The 14,580-nt window shown below is 44.7% G+C and overlaps 1 protein-coding gene across 1 annotated transcript in view; it reads right to left on the bottom strand.

Moving 5' to 3' along the window:
• Positions 1 to 11,537, bottom strand: part of atrnl1a (attractin-like 1a) — a 100,318-nt gene extending 88,781 nt beyond the window's left edge. The window contains 1 exon segment of the mRNA XM_062464538.1: positions 10,583 to 11,537. Within this exon segment, the coding sequence (XP_062320522.1) occupies positions 10,583 to 10,824 (242 nt within the window). The 5' untranslated portion in view covers positions 10,825 to 11,537.
• Positions 11,538 to 14,580: the final 3,043 nt, after the last annotated feature.

Below are 14,580 nucleotides of genomic sequence, written 5' to 3'. Positions count from 1 at the left end.
TAACCTTGACCCTCCTGACTTTAATAGACATCAGCCAGCAGAGAGCAGGTTGGAGGGGAACGCTGTGATGGATGCGAGGGGGTCTCCAACACCTCCACAGGATTTCACACTCATGATCCCTTCTCTCTCTCTCACACACACACACACACACACCACTAACACACTGCGTATAGGCGAGATATCCCACAGCTAGCACATTATCCCACAAATAAGGTCAGGGTAAAGATAATAGAATGACGAGTAAGCAGGTACTCCATTATAACACACACGGTCTCAAGAGCAGCCAGCTGTCAGTGTGACTGATCAGTATATAGGCTCCACTGTATGACACTGTGGGGGAATGTGGCGGTTGACACCAAGCAGAAGCTGCACATACTGGGGGGAGAGAGAGAGAGAGAAAGAGAGACTGTGAATGATTCAATCCAATAATACTGGAAACTCCATCCAACACTGAAATATTGAATGAATGTCATTAAAAAGTCCCTCTTAGTCACTCAAACATTCTAAACAAACTCTCACACGAACACACCTACACACACGCCACGGATAGCCTACATAAAGATGAGGTCAGAATGTTTAATACAAATGAGACCGCAAGGAGCTTGCCAACAGGACTGTAGACTGTATATTTATATATTCACTGGATCTAAACTCTCTTCTGCATTCCCTTAGGAAAGACACACACACCACACAGACACACACACTCCTGAAGCACTGCGGTAGTTCACGCAGTTCAGAGGACTGAAGTCAGGAAACCAACAGCACAAAGACAACACAGGCACCGCTTCAGCACAGCACACAGCACAGAGGACAGCAAAGAGTTCACCACATCTCCTATTCAAAGAGCCTCTTTTTGCAGAACTTTCCAGAAGGTCTTCTACATATTAAACACTAAATCCCAGGGTGCCTCTCTGTCAGTAGAGGGGAAACCATACCAGAGTTTGTATCAGTCGGAAAGTTCTCACTACAGTAATGCAGCATTCACATGCTATCGGAATTATGGTAAATACCAGTTTCCGACTGGGAAGTTACACATGAACGCCCCCTTCAAGTCGTAATTACCAGTGGGAAACTGGGAGATAATTTTGATGCCCGAGTTCCTGAGTTGAATGACCTTTCAACATGGCGGAGAAGAGGACTGGTTCGGTAGTGGAATGTGTTCTTTATTTTTAACAGTGCAACTATTGTTAGCTGTTGTTTGTGTACATTATTGTAATCTGTAATCTATGTACACTTAACTTGTACCACTTGTTGCGTCCATTTCCTCCTCTAGAAGGTGCATAATGGAAACAAAAAATGATTTCCACAATATGATGTTGCCGCCAAATTTTGCATCCGCCATTTTTAACATCATTCCGCCAACAAAAGCACTTGAACATGACGTCCTCGTAATCTCGATTTTGGGAAGTGGGAAATAGGATCTTCCGACCGGCACGTGAAGGCAGCATTCCTTCTCTAGGATAGCAACATCATGCAGCATGCAAGCATCGCCAGGACAAAGGCTCTGTTTTGGACAATACATCTTGGGATGGATATCTTCATGCCTCTATATCTGAACATCTGATTTCCACAGTAGACTTGCAGGAGGCGACTCGACAACTTTGTCTCATCAAAATACGGGCCAAAGGGTGGCCCGCCGCAACAGTGTGGGTATGATTTGTGTGAAACTACAGTGTATTGTTTGGCCTACACGCACGCGACAGTGTCACCTATTTCCGGGGGGAAATAGGCCAGGTCTAGAACTTCCGGTGAAGTTAGAAATGTGACTTTTAATAACCAGAACAGGTGTTTAACCCTTAGCTATTGCTCTCTTAAGTCTACGATCGGACTGTGCAGCTTCTCGCTTTTTTTCATCGGCCGATAACAGGTCGCCCTCACGGAGATGTCTCCCGTTTCCAGATTTTTGTTATGTTATGTTACATATGTTGAAGATATGTTACATTATCTATAGGAAACAAATATGAGAGACCAAATATGTATCTGTTAAAATTAACGACTAGCAAGCAAGCTGACAATCAGATCACTGAGTAGTGAGTACATTAAAATGTAGCCAAAAATTGTTAGCTAGCTAGCCTAACAAAAGCCATCAAAGTACCGCGAGTGCCATTCGAGTGCGGCCGGCTGGGTCAGCCAACGCAGCTTCTCTCCAGAGCAACCGCACAAGCTCTGATGACGACACAGCTATTTCATGATTGACCAGACTCACACACACCAACGATGACATGTTTCGTGTTTATTCTGACACCTGCAGTTCAGCTAATGCTCAATTCGGGACCCAACTTTCAATTTGAATTACATATTTTGATTTCGTGCAAAATCAAGCTCGTCAGCGATAAAGTGAGCAAACAGCACTCGATTGGCCATGACTGACGTAAACGCGGCAAACCACGGGACGCAGAAAACTGACGTTTTCAACTCCCCCGACTGCAAGCGGAAACTCTCGCTGATCTCGCTGAGAGGAAGCCTTGATGGTTTCCCTTCTTTAACCATTCAGAAGGATGTGCTGGGACAGGATTTGATTGAAATAGGGGATCATAATAATCCTATTTGAAGCTGCATGTGTGTGGAGTATGTGTGTGTGTGTAGTGAGATCTGACAGACAGACAGACAGACAGAGAGGATAGCAACTGTTTTCTGGTGTTCTCCAGGCGCAGATCTGGGTTCTTCCCTAACTTGACCAGAACCAGCAGAGAGGACAGATTCCTGATCCCAGGGGTGACCCTCACTCACACGCCGAGTGTTTCCAACTGCCGAGTGAACAACAGCTAAGCTGGTGGGAAAAACAGAGATTTTCCAGACTGTCTGATTAATATAACTAATGTGTCTGACTGCAAGTAGGAAAAAAATGTGTGGACGTTATCCTGAAGTAGGTCATTATCCTGTGTGTGTGTGTGTGTGTTTTAGGGGACACATAACAATGCCACACATAGCTTCTGGAGTAGTAATGAGAGGGTTTTTTGTTGTTGGGACTGATTCATACTGGGTGTGACAGGGGAATATGTTTATACTGTATGCTTTACTGTGACATCACGAGACAGTCACTTTATAAACTCCCTGAGCTATAGGAAGACCCAGTGTGTGTAGCCTGAGAGTGGAATTTGTGTCCTGGCTTGTTTTTATGTGAGAGCAGAAATAGACCCCTCATTACAGCACAACTACTATTATTACGTTCAGTTTACACCCAGACCACAGCAGTACAAATGACACACTGAGCCCAGATAGAGATCCTACAGTACCAGCCTTAGCCTAGCTAACCAAGTCCAAGAGAGACAGGCTACTATATTTGTATAATGTATAGCAACAGTCCTTAGACTACCATACACTTTGGTTTAGTTTCAGATAAGACCAACATAATTTCTGGCTGACAAACTGGAGCCTCTAGGTAACTCCTCCTTGCCCAGGCCTATAACAGATCAGTGCTAGCTCACATTAGCCTAATCCCTATAGGGAGTCAGTAGCTATTAGCTCACTGCTCCCAGCCCAATCCCTCAGCGGGCCCCAACACATGTGGTCTTCATTAGGTCTCCATTGTGTTTGGGTCGGGTTGGGCTGCGTAGTGACGCCATGCCAACAGAAATCACTATCCACTGTCGTCAGCCAGATTGTATTATGGGATGGTTTCCTGGTTTGTAACTCAATACCCCTCGACACTAACACACACCAGGACTACTAGCTTGACACTGTTCTGAAGCGTTAGCTTCCTGCACGGGTCAGCGTGGTCTTCAGAGTGATGATGTAGAATGTGACGTGATGACTGCGACTGTAGCATCACTGACGGCTCTGCCATCTGGCAGCAGAGGGCAGGCTGTCCAACCGGACACTGGCATGAAGGGGACTGGCAAGGGGACCTGGGTCAGTGTGTGTGTGTGTGTGTGTGTGTGTCACTGGCCACACAATAAGCAAAAAAAAGGACACCAGGTCAAAAAGCACACAAGCCGTTGCAGATAACGTTTCAGAAAAGTCTCTCCAACGTCATTTAATATTGACTCAACTTGTGAAGAGTCCTCACAAACGCACACACACATAAATCTTGGTGACTAAACATCTCTACTAGGTCAAGACGTCAGACCACAGCCAGAGTCTGAGAAGAAAAATAAACTTGAGGAGACGGACGCAGCCAAACAACCCCAGAGAACGCAAATAATCAAACCAAACTGTGGAGTTCAACCCACCACACCCAGTCTGTCACAGAGATACACATAAACACACACACCAGCACCCACAATATTTTCAGGTTATGAAATCAGTTGCGTAAACACTGAGTTTAGGAAGACACTGTGAAATGCATTTCCCAGGCTGCACTGTATGAGGTTGGTCAACAACACAGGACAACTAGTAGAGCAATGGTAGCAGAAAGGGGCCAGAAAGAGAGAGAAAAAGGGGGATGGAGAGAAAGAAACAGATCAGAACTGAGAGAGAGCATACAAAGACCTACTACTCCCTAATCATTTAGTTCACTACCAGGTTTGCTGCTGAACTCTGAGTGAACCACTACCCCTCTCACTGGTGTTTCCACAGTTCCTGGAGAGAGAGAGAGAGAGAGAGAGAGAGAGAGAGAGAGAGAGAGAGAGAGAGAGAGAGAGAGAGAGAGAGAGAGAGAGAGAGAGAGAGAGAGAGAGAGAGAGAGAGAGAGAGAGAGAGAGAGAGAGAGAGAGAGAGAGAGAGAGAGAGAGAGAGAGAGAGAGAGAGACAGAGAGAGAGAGAGAGAGAGAGACAGAGACAGATGGGGGGGAGGGAGAGATGTTGAAAGAGTGCAAGAGAGAAAGAGAGTCAGTGAGGCAAAGATAATGACAGCGAAGGGGACACAGAGATACAGAGCCTGGACACAGGGAGAGACAGGGGGACTGACAAAACAAAGAGGAAGGGAGAGAAAAGGAGAAATAAGAGATGCTCCCTGCAAGGAAAAACTCTGGTGGAACCTGTGGAGGAGGCAGAGCCCTGAGTCAACATTCCCCCAGCGGCCCACAGAGTCACTCTCTGACCTCGCCTGAAGAAGATCCTCGTCCAGATTCTGTCCAATAACAAACACACAACTGACCAAACAGGACTCACAGAATACACTGCTAAATAACAAGCCACACTTAAGACGAGGCTGAACAATAACTTTGCACACAGGCTGGTTAGAAAGAAAAAAACGCAGACAGGACGATGCGATTAAGAACAGGATTGAATGGAAAACGCAGACTTCTCTTTAAGATTTCCCTCGATACCAATCTGGATAATAACACAGAATAGGGAGAGAAGGAGAAAAGCAGAAAAGGAGGGAGCTGAGAGACAGAGACATAGAAGGGCAAACACAATGACCTCACTTTGTAGCCGACATTTATTCCAATCGATTCCTCTCTCTCTCTCTCTCTCTCTCTCTCTCTCTCTCAGCACCTTAATAATTGGCCTGCTCCATTAAAGAAGGATAAAAATTCATCTTACTTGACACTCGTGCTAAAATCTGGAGGCTGCCACTTAATTGATCGTCTCAGCCTATTCTACCGGCTGAATGAGGACGGTAAACGCGCGGCCAAGCCATAGCATCCACCCGCCGGGCCAAATGACCATCGATCGTCGGGTCTTTGTGTAGCGTGCCTGAGAGGCCATGACATCATCAATTGGGGACAGAATCTATTGTGTTGTGAAGTACAACTGTCTGAGGTGAGACAGCTAGGAGAGGGGAGGAGACTGGCTGGTTTACTGACTGACTGACTGACTGACTGACTGACTGACTGATGACAATACCAAGACAGACAGTAAGATGATCATGCACCAGACCAGACTACAGTATGCAAACTACAGTATGCATACTTTACAACTTGCAAAGCTCTGCTTTGCCTTTGTGCTTTACCGTCTAGAATCAAAACAAGTATTCAATCACTCTGGTCCCACGATGATGATGTCACCAGAGCACACAGTCAGTCACTGATGTAGAACCACAAGAGTGTCTCAACTCTGGGGAAACAGGGAAGGGATAATAATAATAATACATTTTATTTTCCAAGGCGCCTTTCTCGGCACTCAAGGACATCGTACAGAGGTATATAAAAAACATTAAAAGCAGCAGAAAAATGAGAAATACAACAACAGAAGGAAGCAGTGCAAATGACATTACGTGGAATAGGCAGTAGTAAAGAGATGTGTTTTAAGTTGTGATTTGAAATGGGGGAATGAATCGATATTTCTGAGTTGAGTTGGGGTGGTAGTGAGTTCCAGAGATGGGGAGAGAGCGGGATGACTCATATGAAAACACAGTTCCACGTGTGTGTGTCATCATCAGAGGATTAACTCACTCTGTGGACAGATGGTCACCATCCACTGTGTCTTCTCCCCACCCATCCACACACACATGGGTACACACACATGAATGTGTGTACACACAAACAGCCCAGCATAGCCTGCTATGGCAAGTTCACTGTGCAGAAACACTAAGCTGCATCATCATTAGAGCACACAGCCTAAAGCTTAAATACACATAATCACACACACACACACACAAAAGAGACACATGTTTGGTGATGTAAGAGGTCCCTCCCATGTGTTCAGACAACGAAACTATGTAGCTGAGCTTTGCCTGATGTGAAAATCAGACAGACGGCTTCCTCCTCGGTCCAATGCGAACAGCCTGTCTCCATCTGACGAATCCCAGCCCCGTGTCACTCAGGGCTGGGTCCAGCTTGCCTCGCTATCCCGACGGCATCACACAAGCATTTACCATCCGTCTCACTGTGGAGGGTCAGCCAAGTCCACCAGGCAGCCGTCTGCATCTTCATAACAGTCTTCTGATTACAAATCTACTGTGCCATTCATCTATCAGCATCAGATTCAACACGGCGCAAGATTCATTTGGATCCCCACAGTCTTCACTTCCCCCCGCGGTTTCATTTCCAGACAGCGGGGGTTGTTGTCCGCACTGAGGCCGGTGATATTGATATTGACGGGCTGTTTAATATCTGGTGAGTTTACTGACAGACCCATGAGAGCGCAAATACACACACGACTTCCAGCTGTCCAACGCCATGAGAGAATCCATCAAGTGTCATCAAGGTGGAGTGAACCCATTGGCCAATCCCTTTTCCATCCCTGCATTTTCAGTCAGGGGCCATTTCGGAGATGGGGGGGGACGCAGGGTGCTGGTGCAACAACCCTGGCATCGCCCCAACGTTTAGAGGCAGGACCATTCAGAGGCAGGACCGTTCAGAGGCAGGAACGTTCAGAGGCAGGAACGTTCAGAGGCAGGACCGTTCAGAGGCAGGAACGTTCAGAGGCAGGAACGTTCAGAGGCAGGACCGTTCAGAGGCAGGAACATTCAGAGGCAGGAACGTTCAGAGGCAGGAACGAGTGAGAGAATAGATGGAAGGCAAAGCTACATCAGCAGCAACTCGTTCAGGCTTCTCCGCTCGCTTGGTTTCCATAGCAGTAGACTCCTGTCAGGGAGACGGGCGAACAGTCCAAGCAGACAAAGGCCTGGTTAGCTGAAGGACACATGAAGGCTAGATGGGAACGCTTTCAGGCGGGGCTGTCTCTAACGCTTGATGTGTTGGGTGCTTGAAAACGGTTAAATAGACTTTGTTTCAGTGTTGTGCGGAGCATAATCTCGGCTCCTAATAAACCCTGTTTAAACAGCAACTGAGAAGCTGCTACTGTTTTATAGGGGTATAACAATATATTGTGAAACAATATATCGCAATACAAAATTTTCACAATACGTATCGTAGAGTTGCGGCAATATTTTTACAAAATGATGTCCGTTTGATCCTATTGGTTGAGCTACCGACACGCGACCTACTCTGCACCTGCGTCATGTGTGCATTCATTGCATTCACAGAAATTACTTGAACTGAGTGAACTAAATTGTATGTACAACAAAGAAAATTATTACAAATGTTTAATGTTTTGGAAATAAATCTATTAATTGAATTTGTTTCATTAAAAATGTTGTTAAAAATATTGTGATACATAGTGTATCCTACACCCAGTATTGTGATATGTATCGAATCATGAGCTGAGTGTATCGTTACACCCCTACTGTTTTAGAATTGTTCTACCTTCCCCAGTGTTCTACCATCCTGCTTTGGAGTGACATCGCCCATGATGAGCTGGTGTCAGAGCTGATGCTGTCTTTGTTGTCGGAAGAGCCCATTTTGAAGGGCTTCACAAAGCAGTTCCGTTTAATCATTTTCAGTTGGCTTCTTAAATCCCACACTCTTGGTTCAGTGCCAGACTCCTGTAGCTGTTCAAAGATATTGACTTGCAATGTTTGATCATTTCAGGGGGCATGGGGGTAACCAAATGCTGTATTTGAAGATACCAAGAAACAAGTGCACTCGGAATGTCTGAATTGGGAACGGAGGTTCTAGAAGAATCTAATTAGGAGGGATGTTAATGTGGCTTGTTAAGAGGGATCGAGTTTATGGGTCGCCACATCAGAAGTGTACTTTGTAACAACACCGCGCATTATTATTACCAGTCTATACGCTCGACGCCGTTTCAATCGAGCGAGAGAAAACACATTCACTGCCTGTAGCGATTTTATCTTTAAACTGTGTACTTTGTGACCACAAAAAAAATTATGTAGTTACTGTAGTTCACCAAGGCAGGAGCAGGGTAAAAAGAAGAAGAGAGAGACAGTTTACATGATGTGAAAGTAGGATACGTACAGTAAGGAGCCAGGGTGAATCACACTTCAACTTGCTGGAAGTCACAATAACTCGGGACTGGATGGGGAATGCCTCAAGTACAGATAAGATACTAACAAAGTGCACTTCTGCAGAGTCATCTTTCACTCGAAACAATATTTCAACAACTTTCACTTGACCTCCTGAGTGAGGAAAGCACACAAGCAAACAGGACTTGGCCTCTGAATGCATCGCTGCTAAGCCGCGAGCCTCTTTGTATTTGGAAACAGTGATGCTGTTTGTTGGTGTGAATAATTGATGTATAGGTTAACTGCAGGATATGATCTGTCTGGCTGGTCCTGGTTGCTTCAGAAAAAATACAGTGAAACAGATCTAGTAGACACGGTAAGAGAGAGACACAGATAGAATGAGGGTGAAATAGACAGACTGAGAAAGAAACACAGACAGAGACACACAGACAAATAAGAGAGGCAGACAGCCAAGAAGAGGCACAAGGCAACAACCACAGAGCAATAAAAGCACAGATAACAAAATCAATGAGACAAACACAGCCAGCTGGTCCAAGTCTGCCAAACTCTGAAATCTCCCTCCTGACATTGTGGTTGCCAGCCAGAGAGGGGCTGGAGATTTGCCGCCACAGAACCACTCAGGCAACAGAAAAGAACCAACCACTTCATCTCAAGTAGGCCTACACAATTGAGAAACATTGGAGTCGATACAACTCCACAAATTCGGCTGGTTGACCATTTTTGGTCATGTATGTGCGTTTCACAGATCAGACCTCCAGGCACAAGGCCTGGGAACCAGATGAATCTGCCAGCTCATGTTTTATTTGCTCTGGCAGATGGGTCTAGCCTCGCTCCCGTTCAAACGGATTTCCCTTCGACCAGAGTCAGGTCGGGTCAATCACAACCGTTCATCTGAAATGAGGAAGGTTTAACACACTGACTGTAATGAAGACCGTCATTGTGGCATTTTAGTAAAACAACCAAGATGACGTTTCATTGCTCGAATTGTTGTATCTATCCAACTGCGTCAAGAGGACTTTTGATCTGCCCGGCCCTTTGATCATTCCCCTAAAAATCGAAAAAGTGATTTGAGGGGTTCCAGACCCATTCGCAATATGCCAGGCAAAGGCCATACGCCATTTTTCTCTTGCCCATAACTGGCACACATGGCTTTGAGACACCCTTCTGATTATGCAGTCTCTCTTGGGGGGGGGGGGGGGGGGGCGTTGACAGATGCTGTGGGTGAGAACATGGCAGGATGATGGAGGTTGTGAATCACCTGATCTCCCTCAGATAGCACAGTGGAGGCGTTCCTCTTTACCACCCATGATCAATCAGACTGGATCATGCTGAGGTCAGCAGTTTCACATGTAGGCCAACTCCACACCTCAAATACAAAGCAAACCCCTCGGGATTCAGTCCAGCGCAAAGGTAAAACAAGGCATGGAGGCACGGCACACGTTAGTCAATTACAGAGGGCATTGTTCACCACATTGCTCCTACCATTCCTCCTCAATCAATACATACACGTTAAATGAGCAGCATCAATAATGGATGGACAAAATCAGCCTTTCATTTTAAAATGTGTCTGTTGATATTACAACCCCGTTTCCTATGGACGGTGGCAGAACTATCTGATTGGGAAATCTATATGGTTCCCCAGAGAGGATTAAGCGGACTGAGCCCATCCTTCGGCGGAATCACACAGGATCACGGCTTGTGGTCAACAATGATAACAAAGACACCGTAACGTACGGCGTGTCGCAGGGATAGGATGTAGAACAAAAGATAACACCGACATGCTTGCAATTCCTTCAGACCAGGTACCATATCGGAAGAAACAGAAACTATGACAGTATCGTATGGTGGAAACAGTATGTGAGTTTATGTCAACTTAAAAAAAAGAACAGTTCTTTGTCCCAGATGTGTCGTGGTGTGAAAGTGACTTACTTGAATCTTCCCTGACAATGTTGACATTGGTCTCCGACCCAGCCTTGGTCACAGACGCAGGTACCATTGACACATTTCCCAGAGAAGCAGTTTTTGTCACACGTCTTCGACGTCGAGGCTTCCGTGAAGAGCACCAAGTAAAACATAAGGAATGCCACTAAACATCTTCTGACATTGTGGGGTCCAGTAATTAAAAACTTTGTTAAAGTGCATAGATGCATAATTCCTCCATCCCTGCCCATTGTGGAATTGTGGCGTTTTTCTTAGGAGGTGGCCTCCTTACTACTACGTGGTTTGATTATAATAAAATGTCTCGTTTTAGGTGGTAAATAAACAGTTGGCGGGGTGAACTAATCATGCCTTTAGATGGTGCACTCTTTAACAATGTCCAATTGTCTAGCCAGCGCTGTTAAAAGTCGACTACGGGATGACTAAACACGAAACAGTCGTGTGCACGCGCCTGCAAATTGTGGCAGATGACATCTCTTTCTACCGTACACAATAGAAAGGCTGCAATCATTTATAACCATAATATTATCGAGGAAAGGCTAATATCGTTCTTACTAGCCCAAACAAAGCCACTGATGACATACTTTCAGGATAGGTCTGAAATGCTTCTACCATACTTTATCACCACTATGGTGATAGAAGATCATGCAGTAATCCGTTTCCACTTCCACTGGTAACAGAATGGTTCGAAGCTCGGGACAACACAGCACAAACAATAAACAGTCCAAGTTTGCCCCCAGCTCGTGCTCTATCTCCACGTTTAGGTTTTCGACAATTTGGTAAAGACGAGGGTGTGCTGTTTGTGCAATGCTGTTGTAATCCTTCATCCCAGGGCGTCAGAGACTGCGATATCCACAGAGGAAGAACAGCATCCCCCTCCCGCTCCCGCTAGCGTGATGATGCTCTCGCGTTCGGCTCGCTCACAGCTGGTTCCTGACGGGGGAAACTCCTGCGCTCTGCTCTGAGCATGAGCAGTAAAAACTACACATTTAAAGGGACAGCACAGAATGTTCTTGTTGAATGGACAGAACGGAAAACAAGACAAGTCTTCGTTATGATAGAATACTCCCACCACATAGGCTATTACATTCACTGTCTCAGTCTTTGCCCGACCCTAATGGAAGAGGATGCGAGGGCTATGGCACACGTACGCACGCACGTACGCACACACACAAACACACACACACACACTAATCTGAAAACAGTATTATAATTCACGTAATGATAACGCCCCATAACACACACCAACATACACACAGGAGATGGCTCACAGGAACATCATTCATTTAATTAATGATTATATTTGTGTCTGTCAGGAATGGCTATTTTAGGAATGTGTTAAATATGCAATTGACCAGATATAAAAAGGTATGTCTGATAGTCGAAATACACCGTTACCTCCTGTAGCCTAAACCCTCATAAACAGTAGGAAACAATTTCTCTGTCTTCCCTGGAATAACATTATATTTTTACTATTTTTAATGATTATAGATTGATGGAATTGTTTACTGGTGGCTAAGGGGATTATGTTGCTCGTTGGCGCCCTCACATGTTCATAAAGCCACACTGCAGGTCACACTTTTACAGTTTTGCCAGTCACACAGTCACTCTACATCTGACCCCTGTGACTTTTATTCAGGTCACATAAAAGCCAGACAGGGTAGATAACATTTGCGAAAGTCTCAGAGGCAATAGTTAAATAGTGTTTAAAATAATTGGTCAACAAAATCATTTCCAGTAATACAGTAGCTCTAATTTTGGTCTTTTCAGTCGTGCTGTTGCAGAAGAGCCATGAAGGGTGAGGATGAATATGCTTTTTACTCTGCTCTAGGACTCCTAGCAGCCCAGAGGGATGATGACACTCGGCCATCTGTTCATCGACCTCTGCTGCTTATATATGGACAGGAGTAGGAGAGTGGAGAGGTTAAGGCGAAGAGAGGAGAAGAGGGGAGAAGAGAGAAGGGAAAAGGAGAAGGAGGACAGGGGAGGAGAGGAGACAGGATAGGAGAAAGGAGGAGAGAAGAGAAACAAAGAGAAGAAACTATGGGAGAGGATAGTGAAGTTACAGGAACGTTTCTGTGGTATTAGTTCAAATCAGGTTCTCTGAGCTGTTTAGCGGATAATGCTAACAAAAGCATGCATCGTAAAATCCGAGGATATTTCCATTTTAGACCATGACGCAGCCCAGCCAGCCACAGTACTGCCTCCCACATCCTCAGTGTCTCTCCACAGATAAATATTTATTTTCCTCCTCATAACAACATCAGGATGTGAGCAAGCGTCCTTGTACTGTATTACTTCACTCACAGTTACTGTAACACAGGTTGTGAACCTAAAAAAATATATATATATATATATTTAAACCTTTAAAAAAACAATCTGAACTTATTTTCGAACATATTTTGTAAACCTTAAAAAAAACTATCACATAACAAACCGCTAATTCAGTTTCCCTGCACATTATCAAACCACCTAATTCACAACTGAAGCACATGATGCACTGACAAGCTGTGTCCACTAGATGTCCTCCAATTACAGAGGTTGTCCAGACAGGACGACACAGTGATGATGCAAGACTACATTTTCACCACCTACACCTTCATCCACAACTAACCGCAGTAGAACAAGTGTAAGGTGGTTTAGGATGGTGCTGTGAAAATTCTCTCCTAATTAAGGTGGCAACATTTTACAAGAGTCTTTAACTTCCAACAGGACATATTGACTGGTTACATTGATTACAAACATTGAACAAGAATCCAGTCAACAGGAAGGAGAGGACACTTATGTATGAACTAAAGGCCAATAGGAATGTATTGCCCATACTTGCTCCAGGTGGATAGAAATAGGATGCCACAGTTGCTACAGTACGTTTTGATATAGGACTGCAGATGTATTAGAGACCTGCTAAGACGCTGGCCTTGTTACCTCCCAATCTGACACCACCCTTTTTCTGTCTAAGTGGGCCCTGTGGACCAAGGAGCAGAGGAGAGAAAACACGACCAGCGAAGACCAATACCAGCTCTGAAAAAGACTCATAAGTCATGCTACTACACGCAAACTGTCATTTCCTTTAAGCTCATGCCAAATTTGGCCGATAATTGGATGAGCATCTTAAACAAGCAAAATTATAACAAGCTGTCGGTGGTCTGTGATGTATTATAGGTGAACACAACTAAAACTTGAAGCAAGTGTAATGAGAACGTATGGAACTTTTGCACCGTTTCTTTACATCTTTGTGTCAGGTTGGGCACAAAGCAGTTAATGGAGTTTTCTTCCATCCTGACCACGCCATCAGGGACACAAAGTCAATTAACCTTGTTTAATTCAAAGCTAGGTCTGGGTAGATATGGGACACACTGTTATAAATTTAATTAATCCCAGAGCTCAAGTCTAGGCTAGAGTCTGTGCATATAATAAACCATAAGAACTGACTGCAGCTACCTGGCGCAGAGCATGAATGGAGGTAAGGTACTTTTGTTCAACTCAGCATGATTGTTTTTGTGGCTATTGATTTTGGCTAGACATATTTGGCTGAGAAATTGATGGGTGTCTCACTGGAGGTCAAATAGATTGTAGTGCTCAATCATGGTGCCTGATGTATTTTTTTTAGGGGTTTTGCGCTCAAAATTGTTGAGTTCATTGGTCTGTCTACTTCCAAGATTAAATGGAGAGCCTGTGGAATGGTGAAATCAAATGTGGTTAGGGTCAGCCATATCTCTAACCCAATCTTATCCCATAGAGGGAAAATTCTTATTATGTACCTGTCTGCTTCTGAAAATGATTACAATGCAGACATAAAATCACAATGTACAGGCTGGGAAGTTAGGATTGGAACATGATGTGTGCATAACTGGAACAGACTTGACAAACAGCATGATTACTACTCTGCAGAGCAACATGATTCAGCAATCAGTAAGGAACCTGTATATAATGTTGTATCTGCTCCTGACACACAATATAAGAAATGCATATTGCATTGTACATTAAAG

Source organism: Osmerus eperlanus, chromosome 6, assembly GCF_963692335.1.
Source record: "Osmerus eperlanus chromosome 6, fOsmEpe2.1, whole genome shotgun sequence".
NCBI lineage: Eukaryota > Metazoa > Chordata > Actinopteri > Osmeriformes > Osmeridae > Osmerus > Osmerus eperlanus.
The sequence above is the reverse complement of the archived record's forward strand: the minus strand, read 5'-3'. Positions and strand labels throughout refer to the sequence as shown.